This window comes from Rosa rugosa, chromosome 3, assembly GCF_958449725.1.
Source record: "Rosa rugosa chromosome 3, drRosRugo1.1, whole genome shotgun sequence".
Lineage (NCBI taxonomy): Eukaryota > Viridiplantae > Streptophyta > Magnoliopsida > Rosales > Rosaceae > Rosa > Rosa rugosa.
Window position 1 is genome coordinate 1,064,890 of NC_084822.1, and position 25,731 is coordinate 1,090,620.

A 25,731-nucleotide genomic window follows, 5' to 3' on the forward strand; every position below is an offset into this window, starting at 1 on the left:
TTCAACAAAGTTATTGAAAAAAATAAAAAAAAATTTGAAAAAGAAGATAAAATTACACTATAAGAGAACTCTCCTGGTTAGAATTAATGCACATTCCCTTGTGAGGAGAGTCTCTTATAATTTATAAACCAATCAGGATTTTAATTGATACTGAGATCAAGTTGGTTTAACAATATTTCTGTCAACATAGGGAATGAGGTTACCAGTTTAGTATTTACCTCCTCCAAGATCAAAGAAGAATTTGAAGTATCGACTCTTCTCAGTTAGGAAAGAACACACCCTCAACATGTTAGAAAACCCAGGCTCGCACAATCAAGTGCCGGTGAAGCATTATAGCAAAAGGTCGTATCGGCTGGCCATCTTTAGGCCTTCTTCGACTGCTTAAAAACTCCACGCGAGTGGCATATGAGGCGTACGTGATCGACCTAGTTATCACCGCTACAAGAGCTTACGTATGGTCTGCAAACCAATCCTACACCTCCTGTGCTTGATATCATGTCAAAGACACCATCTAAGCTAAACGTAAACTAGTGAGACTGTCATGAATATCAGAATATAATATAATTACTTAATAAATAAAACCATCATCAATTATTGTTGAAAATCTTTATATGCCTTGGTCTTGGTTTGTGGGGAATTTGGACTATCCAGCGCATCATGTGACTGTTTAAGTATATTGGTATTGAGAGAGATTGATGAGAGAAGTGTATTTCATTATAGAGAATAGGAGCCCTATATATAGGGATTACAAAGTGCATAATCTAAGAGTACAAGGATTCCTATTCTAACTTGGAGTAGGAAACCTCTCCTATTACAACTATAGAACTTATCCTAGTTTGACTAGACACACTAAGTGTCAATATCCTTCAACACTCCCCCTTGTGCCGCTCAAACTTGGTGGCGACGCTTCATCCGTTGCCTCGTTAAAAACCTTGCTCGAGTGAAAAACCCTGTGGGATAAAAATGAACTCGAGGAGGAGAAAAGAGTGCAACACGTCCTTGATCCTTCGAGACTGAGTAACTCCCCCTGATGTCGATATCTCCCCCTGATTGCTACAATCATAGGAGTTCGGATAACCTTCTTAATCCGATACTCTTCACATGTTTCTCGAAGGTGGATTTAGGTAACGACTTAATGAATAAGTCCGCTACATTATCCTCTGATCGGATTTGGTTTACTTCAATCTTTAGAAGTGATTGTTGTTGCTGATTATAAAAGAACTTAGGCGATATATGCTTGGTGTTGTCGCCTTTGATGAAACCTAACTTCATTTGTTCAATACAAGTTGCATTATCCTCATAAATGCATGTAGGTTCATCCGTGGTAGATTTCAAACCACAACTTCCTTGAATGTGTCGAATTACAGACCTTAGCCATACACATTCACGTACAGCTTCATGTAGAGCAATAATCTCTGCATGATTTGAGGAAGTAGCAACAAGAGTCTGTTTTGTAGACCTCCAAGATATCGCAGTGCTTCCCATGGTAAAGACATAACCTGTTTGGGAGCGACCTTTGTGAGGGTCAGAGAGGTACCCTGCATCAGCAAAACCTATCAAGACATCATTGTCGTTTTGATGGAGGGAGATAGGAGGACGCCGGCCACCATGAGCGGCGGTGGCGCCGGCGGCGGCAACATGACCGGCGGCCATTCCATGGACGGGGGCGTTTTGCCTTTTGGGGTCCGATCCCAACTTTCCGTCATTCCTTTTCTCTCTGTAGGGATAGAATAGGCCTATATCAATCGTACCTCTTAGGTATCGAAAGATGGTCTTTACACCAATCCAATGGCGGCGTGTTGGCGCAGAGCTATGTCGAGCTAACAAGTTTACTGCGAATGAGATATCCGGTCTTGTGCATTGAGCTAAGTACAATAATGAGCCTATTGCACTCAAATAGGGCACTTCGGCCTCTAATGGTTCTTCGTCCTCATCCCTTGGACGAAACGGATCTTTTCCGGGCTCAAGACTACGGCCGATCATGGGAGTACTCGCAGGCTTCTCTTTATCTTCATTAAAGCGCCTTAGGACCTTCTGAGTATATGCAGACTGATGGATCAAAATCCCATCACTACGGTGCTCGAGTTCTAAACCGAGACAAAACCGTGTTTTCCCAAGATCTTTCATCTCAAATTCGGATTTCAAGTATTTAGCAGTTTCCTTCAACTCATCTAGAGTTCCAATTAGGTTCATGTCATCGACATAAACTGCTACGATTGCAAATCCGGAACTTGTTCTTTTAATGAACACGCATGGGCATATTTCATTGTTAATATATCCCTTCCCAATCAAGTAGTCACTTAGACGGTTATACCACATCCGTCCGGATTGTTTTAATCCATATAGTGAGCGTTTTAATCTTATTGAAAACGCGCTCCGTGGTTTAGTGCCACTTGATTTGGGTAATTGAAGTCCATCTGGAACCTTCATATATATCTCTGAATCTAGATCCCCATAGAGATATGCTGTAACCACATCCATAAGCTGCATGTCAAGTTTTTCGGAAACTACCAAACTAACAAGGTAGCGGAACGTTATAACGTCCATTACGGGAGAATATGTCTCCTCGTAGTCGATTCCAGGGCGTTGTGAGAAACCTTGCGCCACAAGGCGGGCTTTATATCTTACCACCTCATTTTTCTCATTACGCTTTCTAACAAAGACCCATTTATGGCCAACAGGCTTTACACTTGGGGGTGTCTGCGTTACAGGCCCAAATACCTGTCTCTTTGTTAGTGAATCCAATTCAACCTGGATCACATCTTTCCATTTAGGCCAATCTGCTCTTCGTTGACATTCTTCAACAGAGCGAGGTTCGATATCATCATATTCTATAATTCCTTTTGCAATATGATATGCAAATGCATCATCAATCGCCATAGAATTTCTATCCATCATCTCATGTACACTAGTGTAATTTATGGAGATCTCTCTATTCTCTGGAGTTGGTTCTGACATTGGAGCGTCCCCCAATGATGTCTCTTGGACATAACCATAATCCGGAATATTCTCATGAGATGGATTATTCACATAGATGATTAATGGATTATTTTGTGCCAAACTCGCTTTCTTTCTTGGGCGAGAATCCATCGAACCTATGGGCCTCCCGCGCTTCCTGGCAGGAGCCGTGGGCCTAGCCATAAAGTCATTGGCGCCATGCTCATGCATTCTTGAGTTGGCGTCATGTCCTCTACTTTTAGGGACTTCAATCCTTGCAGGCACGTTTGCAGCAGGTGTATGTGATCTCGTCACTTTAGCGATATCAGAAAACGCATCAGGCATCGATTCTGCTACGTTCTGAAGATCAAGAATTCTCCGCACTTCAATTTCGGACTGTGCGGTTCGGGGATTAAGATGAGACAGAGTGGGGACAAACCACGACAATTCCTGTCGTTCCTGTTGAACATTGATGTTCTTATCTCCCCCTAACGACGGGAAGACTGTCTCATTGAAGTGACAATCCGCGAATCTAGCGGTAAAGAGATCGCCTGTCAAGGGTTCTATGTAGCGGATAATCGTTGGAGAATCATATCCAACATAAATGCCTAATCGTCATTGAGGACCCATTTTGGTGCGCTGTGGAGGCGCAATAGGCACATAAACTACACACCCAAATATGCGTAAGTGTGAGACATCAGGCTCATACCCAGTAACCATCTGGAACGTAGAGAAGGGTTGAGTGGCAGTAGGCCTCAGACGAATAAGCACAGTTGCATGCAATATTGCATAGCCCCAAGCAGAAATAGGGAGATTGGTGCGCATCACCAATGCTCGAGCAACCATTTGTAGTCGTTTAATGGCGGCTTCTGCGAGACCATTTTGGGTGTGAACATGAGGAACTGGATGTTCAACATCAATCCCAATGGACATGCAATATTCATCAAAAGTTTTTGATGTAAACTCCCCAGCATTGTCTAATCTTATAGACTTAATAGGATGATCAGGGTGGTGAGCCCGTAACTTAATTATTTGTGCTAGGAGTTTAGCAAATGCAGCGTTCCTTGTGGACAATAGCATGACATGTGACCAGCGTGTCGATGCATCAACCAATACCATAAAATATCGAAATGGTCCGCATGATGGTTGAATAGGTCCACAAATATCACCTTGGATTCTTTGCAAGAATGGTATATTTTCTTTGGTGTCCTTTGCATAGGATGGTCTCGATCCTAACTTTGCTAAAGAGCAGGCTTTGCAGAACGAATGATGGGCTTTAGAAGCAACCAATGATGATTTTGGTTGAGCCACAAAATCACAAGTGACTTTAGAAGTAAAAGTTGGAGACAAAGGAGCCTTGGTGGCGTCAATGCCACCCTGAGGCCGCAGGGGGAAGGCGGCGCCGGCCAAGGATGGCCGGATTTGGGGGTGAACGGCGCCGTGAGGCGCAGGGGCTCCTTCGGTGTCCAAAAACCGAGTTTTACTTCTTTTCGTTCTGAAAAAGGGATGTCCGTGTGAAGTCTTTAATATACGGATCATCATGTCACGACCTGGGTGTCCCAAACGGTCGTGTCAAAGCTTATATGTGTCGGAATCCCATAAATCATCTCTCATGACATGGTTGGATTCAATGACTTGAATAGTGGTTGCATACAACCCACTAGAGCGACACATAAGTTTCTCTAAGACTCGTTTATGTCCGTAGTCATTAGAGGTGATGCAAAGGAACTCTTGTCCATTCTCACAATGTGTTTCCACATGAAAACCATTAGCTCTTATATCTTTGAAGCTTAATAGGGTTCTTCCTGCCCTAGGAGCATAAAGAGTTTCGGTGACATTTAAAGTCGTGCCATTTGGCAACATAAATTGAGCTGGTCCTCGACCATGGATCAATCGAGATGATCCAGCCATCGTAGTCACGGAAGATCGAGATGGTGTCATCCATAGAAATAGTTGCCTATTTCGAAGGATAGTATGTGTAGTGGCACTATCCACGAGGCATTCTAGCTCTCCAGGAAACATACTGAAAAATAATAAAGTTCGAAATTAAAACATGTCCAAGACATTGAATAAAATAAATCGATACTTTATTAAGAATAGCCAATGATTACATCAAAGTTTCTTGACCAAAATCTAATCCAACATAAAAATCAAACCGTAGACAAATCGTAGTCACTCAATCCGTTCGGTAATTTCAATTTAGTTGTGACCAGGTAAGGTAATGCGAGATTTTGGTGGAGCGTTGCTCACTTTTAAAACCGTTCTCTCATATCAAACCTTGCCTAGACATCACAAGTACTCTTGAGTACGCCTAGAGGGAAAAAGTTAATACAATAAGTCATTTTATTGATTTAAGGCATAATAGCCATTACATAATTCTTGGAAATATAAAGGACTATACTAATCAAAATCTGCAGCATACTTGTGCAATTCCTTGTCAGATTTGAAGTCCGCTATGGTGAGATTGACGTTGGCATCATCACCATCTTCTTCTATATTTTCGGCAAGATTGGCTTCATGCTCTCTGAAGTCTCTAAATGCCTTGTAATGCGCAGCTAATTGTTTGCTTGCTTTGCATTGTTTGAACCAGTGCTCACTAGATCCACATCGATGACACATGTCATTGTGATTTCCTCCCTTTAATTGAGGTGCATTGTTTGCACTTGGGTGGCTTCCTTTATAGGAGTTGGCGCCATTCCCATTGCCTTGGGTGGCTCCTCCACGTCCTGGAGCCCCACGGCCTCCTCTCCCACGTTGCCATGTATTGCCACGTGATCGTCCTTCATTCTGACGAGTACCTTCCTTTGTAGGGCGGTTATATGGACCAGAACGTCCGTTGTGTCCCTTATTCTTAGGGTTCCGCTCCTTGTGCCCTCCTTTGGGTGCATTATTATAATTTGCCTCATGAACACTCTTAGTTCCGATGGGCCTTGAATTATAATTCTTCACGAGGATATTATCATGCTTTTCAGCTACAGACATAATATTAATTAGCTGATGAAACCTCGTGAGCCGTCCAGTATTGAATTCAGTTCGGTATTGCTTTGATAGCAAAATAGCTGAGACGGGGAAGGTGGAGAGAGTTTTCTCAATTAGTTCTTGCTCTGTGACAGGTTGTCCACAGAACCCCAACATGGTTTTGAGGCGAAGAACTTCTGAATTATATTCAGCTACAGACTTGAAGTCAGCAAATCGTAGATTGTTCCATTGAACTTTCAAGTCAGGGAGGAGGGTATCCTTTACATTACCAAAACGCTCTTCAAGCGCAACCCATAATTCTCTAGCATCCTTGATTGCCATATACTCCAATCGGAGTGATTTATCCATGTGGCACCTTATCAAAATAAGGGCGGTGGCATTATTCGTAGCCGTACGCCCGAATAGGAGATCTGGATTTGGTGCCTGAATTACGGGTAGGATCCCTTTTGAAGTGAGATGATTCTCAACATCCGTGACCCAACTATGATATTCCGAGCCAGTTGAGTCAAGGATAGGAAAGTCAAGTTTTGACATCCTGAAATAAGAAGAAGAAATATATTAGTTTCGGAGTTAAAACTTCCACGACAACTAAATATTAAGATTTCCGAGCTATGCTACCAAGAAATCGATTTCCAAGAAAATTGGATTAGACCGAAACAATGATGTTTATAAGGTCATAAATCGATGCTTGCGGACGCTCTTAGTCCGAAGTCTTTACGAACACTCTTAGTTCGTTTATAGCGCGAATCCCCACGATTCCGCTTTGAATCGAACCCACGTTCTATGAAAGGTGGGATGAAGAAGAAGGGAGGTTTTTAAGTCCCCGAGAAAAAGAAGAAATATTTAAATTTCAAATTTTAGGAACTTCAAAACTTACTCTTTTGGATACTTACTTGTTGGTTTTGGATCACGCGCGTGTCGATACAGGCGTCATGGAGCGAAGTAATCCGAGTAGAGGCGTGTAGCGGTGCGAGGTAGTAGGGGCTGCAGGGGTGCTGCAGTGGCAGCGAGTTGCAGCAGAAGAAAGAGGAGTAGCTAAGGCAGGTGCACTGCAGGGGCAGCAGTGTGCGCAGGTGTGCGCGGGGCAGCAGGGGCTGCGGAGGTGCGCGCGGGGCAGCAGGGGCTGCGGAGGTGCGCGCGGGGCAGCAGGGGCTGCGGAGGCGTGTGGGGCAGCAGTGGGCGCAGGGGCGCGCAGGGCAGCAGCAGCGAGCGAGGCTAGCGAGGGCTAGGAGCTTGCGGCAGATTTTTGAGGAGAACAATTTCTTTTCAGGTTTTTGGGTTTTAGCTTTTGTGGTTTAGGGCTCGTGCTGATAACGTGTTTAAGTATATTGGTATTGAGAGAGATTGATGAGAGAAGTGTATTTCATTATAGAGAATAGGAGCCCTATATATAGGGATTACAAAGTGCATAATCTAAGAGTACAAGGATTCCTATTCTAACTTGGAGTAGGAAACTTCTCCTATTACAACTATAGAACTTATCCTAGTTTGACTAGGCACACTAAGTGTCAATATCCTTCAACAGTGACAATAAATTGTATTAGAGTATGTAATCCCTAGTTTCGATGTTGGGCTTGGTATTTGTGGTTTCGGACGTATAATCACTTATTTTAAACAATATATATCGATTACGTGTTTGGTAAACGAAGCATAAAGCACGTTATAAATTTATTGGCGGGAATGCTTTCTTAAAAGGAGCCGTGACCACTTACTCAAATATGGCCCAACATTTCCCCAAACACTCCACCTAGTTTTGTTTGTGCCCACTCACTCAAACCACCAGTGACACGACGCATATAGGCTCCGAAAATATCACGAATTACAAAACTGCCACTAACCACTAAATACACGACTCAAATCTTGCCAGTTTTCTCTCTCCCTCACAAGTCAAATCCGTTTGAAACTCTCCGTCCCTCCATATTCTCTCTCTCTCTCTCTCTCTCTCTCTCTCGCTCGGTCTATCTCTCTCTCTCTAATCCCGGGTAAACGACCTCGCTACTCACCGAAGACCGTCGAGTAATTTTCTCGGTCCGGCAACGCTTCTTGTTCCTCCAGCTTTCGAAAGAGGTAAAAATTCGATTTCCGACTAATTTTTCCAGATTTTCATGTTTTCTGCCGAATCTATTACATAAATGTTGCATTTAAACTTGTTTATGGCTTCAATTTGGTTCATTTCTATGAAATCAGTGATATTGACTTTGCATGTGCGAAAATCTGTGAAAACTAGGGTTTCTAATTTGCATGTGTGGAATACTGTTCGGGAAGTTGTTCATTGATTATAAACTGGTAATTGAGTGATAATGCAGACTGATTGAAAGCCTATTTTGAAGTCCTAACCATAAAAACATAACTCTATTACCCCCCAATAGACTTTGTATTGGGGGTCAATGATCAATGTTCTGTTTATTTCAGTACTCTAATCTGCTATTTGAATGTAAAAGGAGTTATTTCTGGTGGTCTACTGGGGGGCAATAGGGAGATTATTGCCAACCAGTAATGTCTTAACTGTGGTTCATTTATCCCTTGTAATTAGGTCTTTGGAATGTGTTCTTCTGTTTTTTTGGTTTATTAAATAGCAGTAGTCTGTGACTGATTGAAATGGTGTGTCTATTGCTGGTCTAGTGGGGGCAATAAACACATTACTGCCTCCCAAAAATGTGTGGATTTGAGAAGTAATCTGTTGTTTTGCGTGTAAAAATGTGCAACACTCTGTGAACCATAGAAAGTGGTGTTTTGTTTGGGGGTCTATTGGGGGGCAGTAGACTCATTATTGCGCCTCAATAATGTTTTTATTTCTGGCCAGTAATCTTCTAATGTTGTTACTAAAATGATCATTTTGGTTTTTTTTGCTGCACAGAATGTCTAGACCTAAATTCACCTTGTTGAGTGAATCTGAAGAATCTGTCCGTAGTTCAGAGTGTTTCGATGTGGGAACTGAGAGTACATTTAACCAGCCACTTCAAAAGAAACTGGACCAAATTAGAAAGAGGAAGCGACAAGAGGCAGAAGAGATCACGGATGAAGCCTCTGCAGAAGAAGGGATCAATCAAGATTCAGAACAATCACTCGAAGACAAATCAGAATCACAAGGCGAACAGACAACGAAGAGGTTTATCATAAAAACAAGACAACAGCCAAAAAGGAAAACAATTGAAGAAGAAGACGATTCAGGCGAAGAAGTAACAAGGAAGAGGAGAAATGTTCAACCGCTGAAGAGTAAAGGGAAGAAGGCAATAAAAGGGACAAAGAAGAAGGAAGAACCGAAGAAGGAGGTCTAAAAAGTTAAGATTGAATGAAGGCAGTGGTAGACGCACACAAGGAGAGAATACCAGAAGAAACAAAGGAAATTTTGAGGGGTACGGATTTTGGTGAGATGATCGAACCATTCTGGGAAGACAAGATAACCGAGAACCAGCTCCACAAACATGAAGCGGACTTGGAGGTAATAATGAGGCACTTCGACCGCAAGGACAACAAGTGGAAGTTTGGTGATGTTGTTATGGAAATTACGGAAGCAGACATCACAGCTTTGTTTCACCTTCCTGCCGAATGAGAAGTGTTCAACGTGAACAAGAGGGTGGTCAGGCACGAAATGGAAGACTCCCCAATATTTGGCAGCCCTTCGAAGAAGCAGGCTGTCCTTAGATCTGATGTGGAAACAAAGCTCATAACTGAGTTGAAGAAGCCGGCAAAACTGAAGGACGCAAGGAAGTTAGCCATGTTGATGATCACGTACCTGTTCAGCACGTTCTTCTTCAACAGAACCGGGGCTCAGATTACATGGGATATAGTCGCTGTTTGCGAACACATTGGGACCATCAACATGTACAATTGGCCAAGGTTGATTCTGGACTTCTTGTCTTCTTGATGGAAGGGCTGCAAAAATATAGGAGAAACAGTCCTGCAACAATGAATGGATGCCTACTTCTGATTTATTACTGGTTCCTCGAGAAGACGAAGGCGAAGACCTGGATCCCGGGCAAGCAGAATGAAACTCCAAGGTTTCTTCGATGGTCAATAAAAGAAATTTTCAACTTGGAACAGCTTTTCAAGAATGAGAACCTGGCTGTGGTAAGCAAAACAAGAAAACTGTATTTTCATGCACTTTACGTAGCTTATTACGTAGAACTGACTTATGAATGTAACATGATCTAATCAAAGCTGGACCATGGACTGCAGATATAGGACTGGGCAACATCGAGCTGGATGATGAGGTGTAGGACACCCCAGGCTTCGACAACTGGGTGAGTATAACAAACTGAGCTTGTCTGCTGCCAATTACTGGGGGGCAATAATGTGATTATTGCCCCCCAGTAATGTCTTGACCTGGTGAAGTTAGTACATAAATTAGTGCTTTGAAGAGTATTCTACCTGTTTTTGTGCTTATTACAAAGCAAATCGTACACAGAAAAGACGTAGAAATTCAAATCGAGCTAAATATAAAACAATCACAGATAGAAGAAGAAGCTAACCGCAATGGAGGAACAGAAAGAGGAGCTCCATCTCGCTCCATGTGATAATCGCAACAGATCTTCTCTCTCTAGGAATCGCAGGTCTTCTCTCAAAAGAAATCGCAGAGCTTCTCACTCTAGAAAACGCACGACTCCTCTCTCTACAAATCGCACAGCTCATTTCTCTCTCTAAAATGTGAGAGCTTCAATCTTTCAAAACAGACGAGCTTCTCTCTCTGGAAATTAGCCGATCCTCACTCTGGAAATAAAGCCGATCCTCTCTCTCTCTAAAATCGGAGAGCTTCTCTCCCTAAATCTCGTTACTGTTATGAATTTGAAAGATGTCAGTTATAAAAGGGCAAAATCGGCAGAAATATAGAGGAAAAGCATGACCGTTTTGAAAAGATGGGTAAATGGGGTTAAAAAGTGTAACTTGTTGTTTAAGTAGTCAATCTCTTAGAGTGTTTGGGTAATTGGGGTTAATTAGCCCCAAAATTGGGTAAATGATCATTTCCCCTTCTTAAAATTGTGTCTTTTTAAGACATCTCCAATAAAATAGTTAAATTTTATTTTTAGCTATATCTAACTATTTTTAAAGCAAAATTCAACTCAATGAAATATCTATAGCTGAGTTAAATTTAAATTTTGCTAAAATGACAAGTTATATTTAGCTAATGAACCATGAATATTCAAGCAAAGGTTATGTTTCTCTTTAATCTTTTGTCTACATATCAACTTATGATTCAATAAAACATATCATATTACTTACAAATAGCTATTATGAATGGAGCAAAATTGTTATATTTCACAAGTTAGTATGATGTACTTCAATTTATGATTCAATAAAACATATCATATTGATTGTTTGGTAATATGATGTACTTCAAGTGTTCTTGTTATTGTTAGTTTAATATTTATTGTGTTAATCTCAAATTATTCATAACTGTCAAACTTTTATGAATCATTGTGACTATATGATTAAAATTGCACAATTTTAAAAATAACTATATAGTTAATGTATTAGTCCTGCCGAACAAGTGACTTATTGAATTTAAAATTGATAAAAGAAAAGAATTTAAATTGGTGTTTACTGTTATATGGGCCAGAAGGTCAATGACGAAGTGACGAACGAATATATTTTTTGTCGGTCCCAATAGAAAGTGACGACCATCAAGTCAAATCACTCCTCTCGGTACGCTTAACGTATACCCAGCCTCATTCAACTGAATTATTAGTTTCTTTATCTCATGATTTCTTTACATTGCGCATGAAATGGTTCTGTATCTTCCCCCTTCTTTTTCATTTTGTCTCTTCTTCTGAGTCATCTTTTTGTTGCTGATGATATTCTTTCGCTAGTTTGACTTGGATTTGAAAATTTTGGGAAAGCTGAAGGGAAATAGAGTTTGAAATTGCCCCAATTGAGAAGAATTCCCTTCAATTCAATAAGGGACTAGAGCGCAAGAGCCAAAGCTTAAGTGTAGCAGGTAAATTTTTGATACTTCTGCACAGTATGTATAGTATATAGAGTTTCACAGATTAGATCGATCACACAAGATGATGAGCAATCGGAAATCTATAGTCATGCTTCTTCTTCTTTTTTCTGTTAATATTTGATTTGTACTAAAATGGTTTAAAATACTTAGCAAATTGCTTATTTGAATTGATTGGACTATGTTCAGGAAATTGCTTCGGAAATTAATGATATGCTTTAGATTCCTTGACACCATCGCCTGTAAGGTTGTAGAAGAGAAAACTGGTCTCTAATGGCATCAAGTAACCACGGAGCTGGTTCATCTGTTGCTTCAGATCCTGAATGGAGATACGATGTGTTTTTGAGTTTTAAGGGTGAAACGCGCCTGGGCTTTACTGCCCATTTACATGAAAAATTGCTTGATCAAGGAATCTCAAAAGTTTTCTTGGATGAAGACGAGCTTCGAATAGGGAAACCGATTTCTGACCTCTTCTCAGCAATTGAACAATCAAGGCTTGCCATCGTTGTGATTTCTCAGGAATATGCTTCTTCAACGTGGTGCCTGAGAGAGCTTTCAAAGATTTTAGAGTGCATGGAAGCAAGGGGGGGAGTTCTACCAATTTTCTATTCTGTGGAGCCCTCAGATGTTGGAAAACAATTGGGAACTTTTGAACAAGCATTCACTAAACTTGAAGAAAGATTTCTGGATCACAAAGAGAAGGTGGTAGAATGGAGAGCTGCTTTAGGGAAAGTGGCGAAGATCAAAGGGTGGACTTCAAAGGATAGGTTAGTATTACTTCTTTCTTTCCCTCAGTTCATAAGTCTTCATAAATGAGCAATTGGCCTGTATTTCTTACCTCTAAGGTCGCAATTTATGAGAACTTTGTAAGTACCTTTACCTAGGAGAGAAGTGATTACTATAATTTTATTGATTGTCTTGACTTACAAATAGAGTTGACTGCAAGTGGCAAAAAAGAAAAAGAAAAAAACAGACGGGCATGTTTAGTTGTTTTATCTTTTTTGTCTGTTTACGACTCTTGTTAGTTCATGCCTTGGAGTTATTTTGTTTTCTTCTTGTAGATCTGAGCCGGAGCTCATCAAAGAAATTGTTGAAGAGGTACGAGACAAAGTACGTCCTGTATTGTTGGAGCCTGCAGAAAAGCTAGTTGGAATTGAGTCAAGACTAGAGCAACTAGATTCCCTTTTGGATACAGGGTCAAACAATGTTCGCCTTATAGGGATATGCGGGTTGGGGGGGATGGGTAAGACAACCCTTGCTGAAACAGCCTATAGGAGGATCTGTACTGAATTTGAAGCTAGTAGCTTTCTTGAGAGAGTTAGGGTTGATGATCTAGCCAATCTAAAAAGAAAACTTTGCATGAACCTCATGAATAGAGATATAAGAGATTGGAACATGCATGAAGAAGAGAGATTGAGACATTTCTTACTTCGGACAAAGGTTCTTCTCATTCTCGATGACGTGGACCATATAAATCAGTTAAGAAAGTTATGTGGCGACCCAAAGTGGTTTTATCCTGGGAGTAGAATCATCATTACCACTAGAGATGAACGCTTGCTAATTGCATGTGGTATAGAAAGGATATATAAGATGCAGGGCTTAAATGATGATGATGCTCTTCGACTTTTTAGCTGGGAAGCTTTTGGAAGAGATTTTCCGCATGGTGATTATATGCCTCTGTCTAAACGTTTTGTCAATTATGCCAATGGTCTTCCTTTAGCTCTTAAAGTCTTGGGATCACTTTTGCATGGAAGTGATCAAGAGTCATGGCACGGGGAATTGAGGAAACTGAATGGAAGTTTCAATGGTGAAATTATGGACATACTTAAAATAAGTTATGAGGGATTAAATCAGCAGCAGAAAAGTATTTTCCTTGATATTGCATGTTTCTTTAGAGGAATGTATAAAGATAGGGTACTTCAAATACTTGCCAATTGTTTTGATCTAGGAATTGACATAGATATCCTTATCAAAAGGTCTCTTATATCAATTTCAGATAACATGGTTTGTATGCATGATTTATTACAAAAAATGGGTCAATCTATTGTTCGTCAACAATCTCAAGACCCCGGCGGACGTAGCAGATTGTGGCTTTACAAGGACATCATCCATGTTTTGAGGAACAATACGGTAAGTATAGTTGGATTTAGCAATCAAAAAGCATCAAATAAACTTTTTATTTATACTAATCTTCTGGCCCTTATAATGTGTCAGTCAGGTATGCTTTATAATATTGTGCAACTGACTTGTTCTTTATCCTTGGTTATTAGGGAACAGCAGCAATTTCAGGCATTGTCCAAGAATTGCCTGAATCAAAATGGGAAGTTTGCCACCCTGAAGCATTTTCTAACATGCTTAATCTTAAATTGCTCAAACTGCATAATGTGCACCCTTCCAAAGACCTGAGATGTGTTCCTCAGTCGTTGCAATTTATCGAATGGAGGGGTTATTCTCTAACAAATCTCCCCCCAGATTTCGAACCGGATGAGCTTGTGGAACTTACCATGTGTCATAGCAGCATTAAACAGCTTTGGAATGGAATAAAGGTACAAGGTTTACTAGTATAACATTTGTTAAATTAGAATGGCTTTGCTGAATCTAATCATTCTACATTTCCGTGTAACTTCCACAGAATTTTGACATGTTGAGAGTGATGAACCTTAGTCATTCAAAAGATTTGACAAGAACCCCAGATTTCATAAAGATCCAAAATCTTGAAAGATTAGATCTTGAGGGATGCGAGAGTCTAGAGGAGTTTCACCCATCCATAGGAGTTCTGAAAAAGCTCAAGTTCTTGAATCTTAAAGACTGCAAGAGTCTTGTGAGCCTTCCAGATAAGTTTGAAATTGCAATACTTGAGATTCTTATTCTTTCTGGTTGCTCAAAGGTTAGAAAGATTCCTGAATTCGATGGTTGTATGGATCTAGTATTGGAACTTTCTTTAGATGGAACTGCTATTGAAAGTATACCTTCGTCAATAGAACATCTGAGTAGCCTTTCATCACTGAATTTAAGAGATTGCATAAATCTAAAGAGTCTTCCGAGTACCATTGGCAGTTTGGAGGTCCTTAAAAGTCTGGATGTTTCTGGATGCTCAAAGCTAGCTGAATTTCCACAGAGCCTTGGCAAATTAGAGCTTTTGGAGAAGATTGATGTAAGCAGAACTGCTATAAGAGAATGGTCATCATCCATTGTCCTTCCAAAAAATCTAAAATCATTACTTTTTTGTGGAAAGAAATGGTCATCACAGCAACCATGGTATATGTCCCTCTATTATCGATTATTTCCAATGAAGAGTTCAATCTTGCCTCCTCTATCAGGGCTGAGTTCTTTGAGGGAATTAGATTTGAGTAACAGAAATCTCTGGGATGGAGCACTCCCTAGTGATATTGGCTGTTTGTCCTCTTTGTTATCGCTGAACTTAAGCGGAAACAATTTCATTAGCCTTCCTGGAAGCATTAGCCAGCTTCCTAAGCTTGAGAATTTGTACTTGAGTCGTTGCAGCAAGCTTCAACAACTTCCAGTTCTCTCATCAGATAAAAATTTAGAACTAACAGCCGATGGTTGCAGTTCATTGAACGAGATGCAATACCCATTGAATTTGGCCGGGTTGAATTGCTCATGTTTCAATTTCATCAACTGCTTTGGAATGGTCATACAAAGCAACGATGTTATCACATTTACTATGCTCCAAAGATACCTTACGGTGCCAGGTGATAGATTTGAAATTGTAATTCCTGGAAGTCAAATTCCTCGGTTGTTCAGTCATCAAAGAGTGGGTTCTTCAGTAAGTGTAGACCTAACTCCAGATTGGAATGATGGTAAGTGGATGGGATATGCTTTATGTGCTGTTTTTGAAGTTTTCGGCAGTGGATGGGAGCTCTCCTGTGTTTTAGAAGTAAATGGAAAAGAAGAGTACCCTGCGCCTCTATTATCAACTGATGTCCAGCCTGTTTCAGATCATCTTTGGCTATTCTATGTGTCTCGTGATATAAGCTTTGGTACAGAGTGGCAAAATAGTTGCAATCAACTAGTGTTTTCATTCAGAAATTCAGGGCCTGGCATGGTAAAAAAGTGTGGTGTTCGCTTGGTGTATGAGCAAGATGTGGAAGAATACAAGAGACTAGTGACCCATTCCAGCTGAAACACCTCTTTACGGGGATATGGATGATATGCAGGAGGTGACACATGAATATGAAGATACGCCCACTCCAGCAGCAACATTTCTCTTTACGAGGATACACATAATATGGAAAGAGGTTAGGAACAAATTCAAAGATGATTCCAACATTTTCACAGCCAGATGCCGCAACAACATTTTCCCCTGTGGAGGTACGATGAAGATAATGATTCATATGAGTTTTTCTCATTTTACTTGCAGATTGGCTACTATATCCGTAATTTGTATTTGTTAGTAACTTAGTTTAATTAGTTTGAGTTATTTAGTTCGTTATTGTGTTCTTATAAGTGTTTCTCTTAAATAAATAACTGTTAAAAATACGGGAGCAATTTATCTATTTTCATATACTAAATTGAGTTCTCGTTTTAGCATTAGTAGTTTTCCATTTTAATTAAATGAATAAGTGCAACACATCTTCTCATTGTTCCAATAGCATGTGTAGCTTACATGCACGTTTTGAATTGATGGAATGTTTTCTCGTTACATTAATTGTGTTGTATGCCATCAATTGTTGAATTCACTTTATGTTTGTTTGATTCATGTAGGTAAGTGCATGCAATTGATACAAATGGAAGAGTATACGAAGAATTTCATGAGAAAAGCTGGCATGAAATTAGGAATTAACTTTTCAATCCTCGAAGCATTGTACATTTGTACGTAACTTGTTTCTCTTGCACATTAAAAATGAGAGGAGTAAAATATGTAGTCAATAAAGCAATTGATAAAGAGAAAAGCTATATATGGAAGCATTTATGATTAGAGACATTTGCCATCAGACTTGACAATTTAGCCAATTTCGGAGAACAAGTTGCAATGAAGATCAAGGTTGTACTATATACAGAGCTTTCTTGAAGAGGAAGAGCGTTGTACTATATACAGAGCTTTCTTGAAGAGGAAGAGCAAGGTTGTACTAGATACAGAGCTTTCTTGAAGAGAATAAGAGAGAGACAGAGAGAGAGGAGAAATAGAGACACATTGTTGATCTTTGTTCTTCTCATTTTTTAGCTACTCTTTGTATGATGTATTGTTTTAAGCATGTATTCAATTTGTAATATGTATTGTTAATTTCCTTAAGTAATGTTAAGGAGGAAACCACACTTATCAAATAAGTTCCATTTAATTATCTATCGATTCCGATAGTTATATTTTTCATGTCTATGACTCTTGATTCAAAATGCATTAATAAAATATTTGTTCCTTTCACCTCTAGTGTCATGCATTTTTGGTAGTTTAGAAGTCACTTTTTCTAATCCATGCTTGTCAAGCCCCTACATTGGGGTAAGAATTTATTTAACATTTTCTGGAAATACGAGGTGTGAGTAAAAATATAAATAAACGAATAGAAAATAAAATTGATTACTTTCTTAATGGAATTGGCTTCTCATTTCAGTATAAGGATACGTACAACTCAAGATCACTAAGAGTATTCATTTCCTGTATAATGATCTTACATATTCAAAACTCCAACTAACTCTAATTATTTTCGATCACTAATCTTCATAGTTCTTGTGTTTAATCACCTGCAAGACTGTTAAGGGGTGAGCTCTACCTGTGGCTCAGAAGGAAGCTATATATTCCTCTCTTCAAACAAAAAATAACCAAACAATCATCATATGGTACTATGCATGAATGCATGTTCTATTCCCAATAATCCACATAGTAGAATATACTGAGCCTACATGTCCATACCATGTATTTTACCACGAAAGTGACCCTGAATATTCAACTACATGAATTAACCCCCACCCAAAATCAATTCCCCTAGCCCTCTTTTGCTAGTCATCTTGTCCATGCCCCTTTCGCCAGTCCTGAATTACCCTTTCAATCCTATACTAAATGCGCATTAACAATAGGCATACCTGGGATCTAGTACCTGTTGAGGTTATGGACTCAATTACGCAAAAAATAAACTTCAAACTTTCTTATACCAATAGCGTTACACATATCACGATCGCCACCCTTATACTTCATACATACTCACTGGATGATGCATCAATTGATAATATATACTTCGCAATGTAATTGCATCAAATATTTATTGATTCCAAAACAAACATGTCAAGCAACATATATGCATACAATACAGTTGTGTAGAGGTTCCCTAGATCCCCCTACCTGGATTCCAAGTTATTGCATAGATACTTGTCCCTATATAATAAGTAAATATCCAAGTACAATTCACATTTCCTATGCATAAGCACATAATTTATTTCAAACACAAAGCTATCATTCTGGCTTAAGAACATACTTCACTATAGAGTTTATGGCTTAAGAAAATAGTACTAAAATCTCAGGATATTTGGATTTCATTTGAAGTGCTAAATAACTAACCTCTTGCAGATTTATTGTGAAAAAAATAGATATGGCTAGCCAATTTCATAATGACATAACTATCTCAAATAAAGTCTGAAATGGTGTCGTAAGTTTTGTTGGAAAGTTGAGAATGTCTATGTTCGGTTTGTGGTCGACCTAAACAAGTTGGAATAAAGGAAATTGTTGAAATCAAATGGAACAAACAAAAACATAGTGACAATTGCAGAATTTCCTGATGCAAACCCTCAATTTCGAAAAATCATATTTTAATCTAGAAATTTTCATTTTATGAGATTTCAATTCTAAATTGATCTTTAAAGATGTCTACTGCAACTTTTATGAGGATACCAACTTCAAATAACCAACCGGAATTACATTTTTAGTACAAATTCAACTGGGTCAAAAAGTACAGAATGCATACCTCTATTTTTAGCCTTAAAATTAACCACTGACTCTTAAATGAAATTGTATGACACTATACAGATATTAAGCCTAAAGTATAAGCTTTCGACACATGCAAATATTTTCTAAAATAAAAGTCTAGATCAAAGGTTATATATGGTTGCTCAAAGTTAACTAAAGGGCTAAATACTGTTTAATCCCTGAACTTTTGCTGAAAAAACACTTCAGTCCCTCGCCTTTTAATTTGACACGTTTACTCCTTGTTCTTTAAGTTTTACACCCAATAGGTACATTCCGTTAAATTGTGCCGTTAACTTCCTATTTTAAGGATAAAATTACTATCATAGCCCTGACTTTCTCTTTCTTTAATTTTTTTAATTGTTTTTATTCTTCTCTTTAATTTTTTTAATTTTTTTTATTCTTCTCTTTTATTTTTTCTTTCTTTAATTTTTTAATTGTTTTTATTCTTCTCTTTTTTTTTCCTTCTGATTCATACCAATAAAATTACTATTTTTTTAATTGTTTTTATTCTTCTCTTTAATTTTTTTAATTATTTTTATTCTTCTCTTTTATTTTTTCTTTCTTTAATTTTTTAATTGTTTTTATTCTTCTCTTTTTTTTTTCCTTCTGATTCATACCAATAAAATTACTATTTTTTTAATTGTTTTTATTCTTCTCTTTAATTTGACATGTTTACTCCTTATTTCTTCTATTATGACTAATTTTATGGGGTGTTTGGGTGAGCCGCAGAAGAAATTAATTTGCTGCTTGAGGCCAATAAAATTAGTCATAACTTTTAATACGACTTTTATTAATTTTTTTAATTGTTTATATTCTTCTCTTTTATTTTTTCTTCTGATTAGCACCAATAAAATTACAAATTTTTTAATTATTTTTATTCTCCTCTTTAATTTTTTCTTTTGATTGGCACCAATAAAAGAGAAGAATAAAAACAACTAAAAAAATTAGTAATTTTATTGATGCGAATCAGAAGAAAAAATAAAAAAGAAGATTAAAAATAATTTAAAAAATTAATAAAAGTCGTATTAAAAGTTATGACTAATTTTATTGGTGTCAAGCAACAAATTAAGCTCTTCTCCGGCTCACCCAAGCAGCCAATAAAATTAGTCATAACAGAAGAAACAAGGGAGGGACTATAATACTAATTTTTATCCTCAAAAGAGAAGAAAAATAAAAGAGAAGAATAAAAACAATTAAAAAATTAAAGAGAAGAATAAAAACAATTAAAAAAATTAGTAATTTTATTGGTATGAATCAGAAGGAAAAAAATAAAAGAGAAGAATAAAACAATTAAAAAATAAAAGAAAGAAAAAATAAAAGAGAAGAATAAAAACAATTAAAAAAATTAAAGAGAAGAATAAAAATAATTAAAAAAATTAAAGAAAGAGAAAGTCAGGGCTATGATAATAATTTTATCCTTAAAATAGGAAGTTAACGGCACAATTTAACGGAGTTTAACGAAATTGACCTATTGGGTGTAAAACTGAAAGAATAAGGAGTAAACGTGTCAAATTAAAAGGCGAGGGATTGAAGTGTTTTTTCAGCAAAAGTTCAGGGACTAAACAGTATTTAGCCCTTAACTAAATGATCATGGTACAAAACTTTCCCAATTACATGTTACCTCAGTTCCTACTAATTTTAAGGTTCTTGTCTATGGATGTGTAAATGATGCATAGAGGTTGGTTCATCACTCTAATCCTCTGTTGGCAAAATAAAATAAGAATTAAGGAGATGGAGGTGAAGAATCGAGTACTCTCTGGGGGTCCTTGGTTCTATAACAACTCCATGTTGTTGTTGGCAGATTATGATGGAATCTCTGCCCTCGATACGGCGCCGCTGCATCTCCTTGAGGTGTGGGTGGCTGTGAAAGGGTTACAGATTGCAATGCGAAATGAGAAAGCTCTTACTCTAATCGGACGGGCTTTGGGGGACTTTGTGCGGGTTGACCAAGGAGCGGTGCTGAGAAAGGATCCTGTCCAGAGGATCCGTGTGATTCAAGATGTCCGCCGGAGGATTTGGCCGCGACGGATGTTTGAGTTTTCACCGGTTGTTTCGGTGACGGTGGAGCTGCAGCATGAGAAATGCCATGGGCTGTGTGCGGCTTGTGGTTTCTTCGGCCATGGGGGTGGTTCTTGTGACAGGAGGCTGGCGGAGGAGGCGCCCTTGTTGGCGGTGCCGGGCCGAGGTGACTTGAGCCGTGGTCTAGAATCTGCATCTGGATCGGAAGCATCTGTGGCGGCGGTCGTGGGGCAGGAGGTGCTCTTTAAGGCGCCGACGGAGCTGGGTCTGGTGACGGCGGGGGCTGGAGAGGCTGTGGTGGCTGAGGGTGGACCGGCGTCGGGGGCTGCAATCAGTGCAGCTGCAGCTCCGGAAAAACCAGCGGGAAACCCTACTTTTGAATTAGGGTTGACCGCAGGTTTGACTGGTATGCAATCTGGGCTGCAGTCTGTTGGGCCGGAAAAGGAGGGGTCAGATGGGCTTTCTGTTGGGCTTGCTACTGGAAAAAGCCCAAAACTGGGTTTGGGTGTGAGAAAGAAGGTGTTTAAGCCTAGTTTGGCATTTATACCTCCGGAATTTCACCTTGGTGAGTTGGTGGAGGTTCCAATTTCGATGGGGACAGCTCCAAAGAAGAAGGGTCGTCCGTATGTACGTCGAGCAAAACGTATATTATCTCCAGAGAAAGCGGAAGGTAATAATGCAGGTGTGGATTTATGCTCCAACTCGAATGAGAAGGAGCTATTTATTGGTTAATTGTTCTGGCTAGGGGTTAGAGCTTGTGTGAGGATGTTTAAGTTTCTATGGGTCTTCTATGACGTTTCTAGTTCTTTCCTTGTACCACAATTGCGTGCTTGGCAAGGGAGGGCTAGTTGAATGATTTCTTTCCATAGGAGGCGAAGCTTGGTCATTCTTGGATAGGCTCGCTTAATTGTGAGCTTCCCAATGATGTTAATTAGTTTGCTTTAGCTTGGATAGGTTTTACCGGATTTTCTTGCCGGAATTCTTATGTAAGTTTGTAAACTATGGCCTATTAGCTATTGATTATTGAATAAAAATCAACTTCTATTCAAAAAAAAAAAAAAAAGAACACAACACAGACAAGAATAAAAGGGGTCATCTGTAGAAGGCATAGTAAAGCCAAGAAAACAACCGTTGGAAATTAATAGAGAACAAATAACCATCACCTAACAAACTCCACATGTAAGAAAGATAACAGATTCGTTACATTCCAGAGAAAATAAGTAAACTAAATACACATGATAGCACTTGGTAATACATTGTTTGAGGAATGATATTGGCACTCTGCTTTCAAACTTGCAATCCACTTTTGACTAGTATTAAATAGTGTTGAAATTGGAGTGCTAAAATTTTGTCTGACAGTAAATAGAGCCTGGAATAGGAATTAGTTTACCATTCTATCAGAGCAATGGCGGACCTAGAAAATTAGTTATGCGGGGGCGAATTTAAACCATAATAGCTAAAGAAAACTGAAATCCTTGTCCACCCATTTCCAAAAAATAATTTATGCATAAAACATATGAAAATAAGGAGAAATTTTTATGATATTAGATTAAACATGCATGAAATCATCAAAATCATGACACTTGTGGGGGTAAAAGCTACATAATACACTTTCAAATGTATAAAATTGTCTAGAGCTTCTATATATATATATATCAGTGTGTATATGATGGTGCAGTGTGGGCAGCAGCCCCCACTAGCCCTATGCTAGGTGCCTAGGTCTGCCAGTGCATCAGAGCATCTTCCACCATAAGGTATTTACCAAATTTTAGCCTAAAACTTTCTCCCACCGTAGGCTACTATCCACTGAACTGAAGAACAAATTTTGGCCATGCAAAATTGAAGGCCAAATCTGGCCTCTCTTTTGGTAAGCCAAATATAGTACGTCCCCCTTCAGCAATTTTATATATAGTCTCCTCCTCGAGACTATAGGAGGCTCTTCCGCGACGCATACATATGACTTTTGTCATACTTTATTTATTTATTTATTTATTTATTTATTTTCTTTTGGTTATATCTTGGTTGTCACTTTGGTCGCAAAAACTTGTATATTAATTTGTCTGCAAGCCTCAAATAAACCATCAGCCACAATTCTCATAAGAGTGTTTTCCCTCCATATGAGAATAAGATAATTTATAATTCTGCACAAACTATTTAATGATCACATAAGCAAATAACTACCACAGTTACCCCCCTAACATCATAGTACTTTAAAAATATCATTGAAGTAAATAGTAAATGATGACCAACAATATAGACCATAACCCCCACATTACCCTGATATTGAATGTTTTCAAGACATATTAGTGGGAGATATAGATAGAGAGCTTACTACCAAGATAGATGTTAAATACTCTTGGAGCATTTTTGTTTATGGGATAACTTGTTGCGTCTGTGTACACACAAGCTAACATAAAGAAGCATATGTATATCTCGTAATATATATATCTAAATTAAATTTGAGAGAAAAAGAAAATGTGCCATCACTATTTTCTTTCTTTGCAATAACTCAGGAACTCAATAAATATTATAACTAATAACTTGTCACGCCCCGAATTTCGAATAAGGATATTCGAATCCGAAACGCGAAACTTAACAAGCACAAGAAAACACATAGAAAATTTTTCAATTAAAACAAGCAACTAAACAAACCGAGCTCACAATGTCAATACCGACTCGTTCTTTAGAGTCACATATTACATTCTGAGAGTTTACAAATTAAACTGAATATCAATTCAACATGGAAACACACTCACCAACTCACTACACAGCGGAAGACTAAAACCAAAGCACCCTACTACGTCCAAGCTACGACAGCAACAACACCTCAGCTTCGACGACGATCACTCGATATTCTAACCTGCACAAAAAACCCTACACCATAGAATAGTGCACCGGGATTGCAAACAACAAACCCGGTAAACTTTTTAAGCCCGTATGAGTAAACTCAATTAAAGTGACTCACGTCACGCATGCTTATAATTTCTCAACTCGTGGGATGAATTAAAACAACAATATTTAATTCCACAAAATACATGTTTTCACCATCTTAGTCTAACAAAAACAATATGCAATTATCACAACAAAAACATCAAGTTCAAATTAATCAATATCATGCTCAATAATTTCAACATAACTAAAACCCACATGCTCTGTCTCTCAATTCATTTTAGGATTAATTTCAGTTTACCCCCCTGAGGTTTGGGGTGTAATCATTTCACCCCCCAAACTCTCAATTTCACTTTTTTACCCCCTGAACTTTCCAATTTCAATCAGTCGTGTCCAATTTCTACTATTCCGTCCAAATTGGACTTTGACTTTGACTTTTGAGGGGTAAAATGGTCATTTCAAGACAAAAAAATTAAAAAAATAAAATAAAAAAAATCGTTTTTTTTTTTTCTGTTTTTTTTTTTTATATTTTATTTTGTCTTCAACCTATACACCACAAGTTATAATAGGTTTATAAAAATAAAAAAAATACTCTAGGTGGTTAAAAGCCGCTCGCTGGTCTACGATATTTGTTATATATCTCCGATAAAGTGAAGAATTTTAGGATATATCCCCAATAAAGTGAAGAAATATCTGTAAAAAATAATTTTACACTTTATCTGTAAATAAATATCTGTAAAAAATGATTTTTGATTTTACACACTCGCTGGTCTACGATATTTGTGATATATCTCTGATAAAGTGAAGAATTTTAGGATATATCCCCAATAAAGTGAAGAAATATCTATAAAATAATTTTACACTTTATCTGTAAATAAATATCTGTAAAAAATGATTTTAAACAGATATTTCTTCACTTTATTGGGGATATACAGATATTTACAGATAAAGTGTAAAATCATTTTTTACAGATATTTCTTCACTTTATTGGGGATATATCCTAAAATTCTTCACTTTATCAGAGATATATCACAAATATCGTAGACCAGCGAGTGTGTAAAATCATTTTTTACAGATATTTATTTACAGATAAAGTGTAAAATTATTTTTTACAGATATTTCTTCACTTTATTGGGGATATATCCTAAAATTCTTCACTTTATCGGAGATATATAACAAATATCGTAGACCAGCGAGCGGCTTTTAACCACCTAGAGTATTTTTTATTTTTATAAACCTATTATAACTTGTGGTGTATAGGTTGAAGACAAAATAAAATAAAATAAAATAAAATGAAGAAACATAAAAAAAATAAATAAATAAATAAAAACGAAAAAACAGAAAAAAAAAAAAAAAAAAAAACGAATTTTTTTTTTTTTAATTTTTTTTGTCTTGAAATGACCATTTTACCCCTCAAAAGTCAGAGTCAAAGTCCAATTTGGACGGAATAGTAGAAATTGGACACGACTGATTGAAATTGGAAAGTTCAGGGGGTAAAAAAGTGAAATTGAGAGTTTGGGGGGTGAAATGATGACACCCCCAAACCTCAGGAGGGTAAACTGAAATTAATCCTTATTGTAATTTGGGATTAAGGCACTATGTCCCCCTCATGTATTCTATGGTTTCATTAATGGATAAGGTGTAAGGGCACTGGCACTGCCCTCCTTTCTTTCAAAAAAAAAAAAAAATCTTGCTAAGCTAGAACTTTAGAGTGAAGAACAAATTAATTTTAGGATGAAGCTGGAAAGTTAGAACTATAGGTAAATAGAATAATATTTGCGTTGAAGACATACCTGAATATAATTAATAGTATTGGAAGGTATAAATTTCTTGCTACTTCAGGCAGATCTGGGAGAGAAGGAAAGTCAGCAATATCAATATGTTGGTCACAAAATGCATAGTGTGTTCTTATCAAGAGAAAAAGGTAAAGGAACATATTACGGTTCTTCAAATGGAATTAGACTCACCAATAATAATATTGCAGTGGCTTTAGCAAATGAATGTAGCAGCTAAATTCAAAGTTGTTGTGAATGCAGCTGCTAGATTGATT

General features: G+C 38.0%; 1 protein-coding gene and 1 long non-coding RNA gene across 2 annotated transcripts in view; both read left to right on the forward strand.

The window, feature by feature from the left end:
* Nucleotides 1-25,731, forward strand: part of LOC133739951 (uncharacterized) — a 63,661-nt gene that overhangs the window by 35,985 nt on the left and 1,945 nt on the right. The window lies entirely within an intron of this gene.
* Nucleotides 11,582-17,240, forward strand: LOC133738527 (TMV resistance protein N-like). The gene is made up of 6 exons (XM_062166084.1): nucleotides 11,582-11,851; nucleotides 12,047-12,624; nucleotides 12,919-13,987; nucleotides 14,128-14,403; nucleotides 14,490-16,189; nucleotides 16,583-17,240. Exons 2-5 carry the CDS (start codon nucleotides 12,131-12,133, stop codon nucleotides 15,999-16,001), a joined length of 3,351 nt encoding a protein of 1,116 aa, XP_062022068.1. The 5' UTR covers nucleotides 11,582-11,851; nucleotides 12,047-12,130; the 3' UTR covers nucleotides 16,002-16,189; nucleotides 16,583-17,240.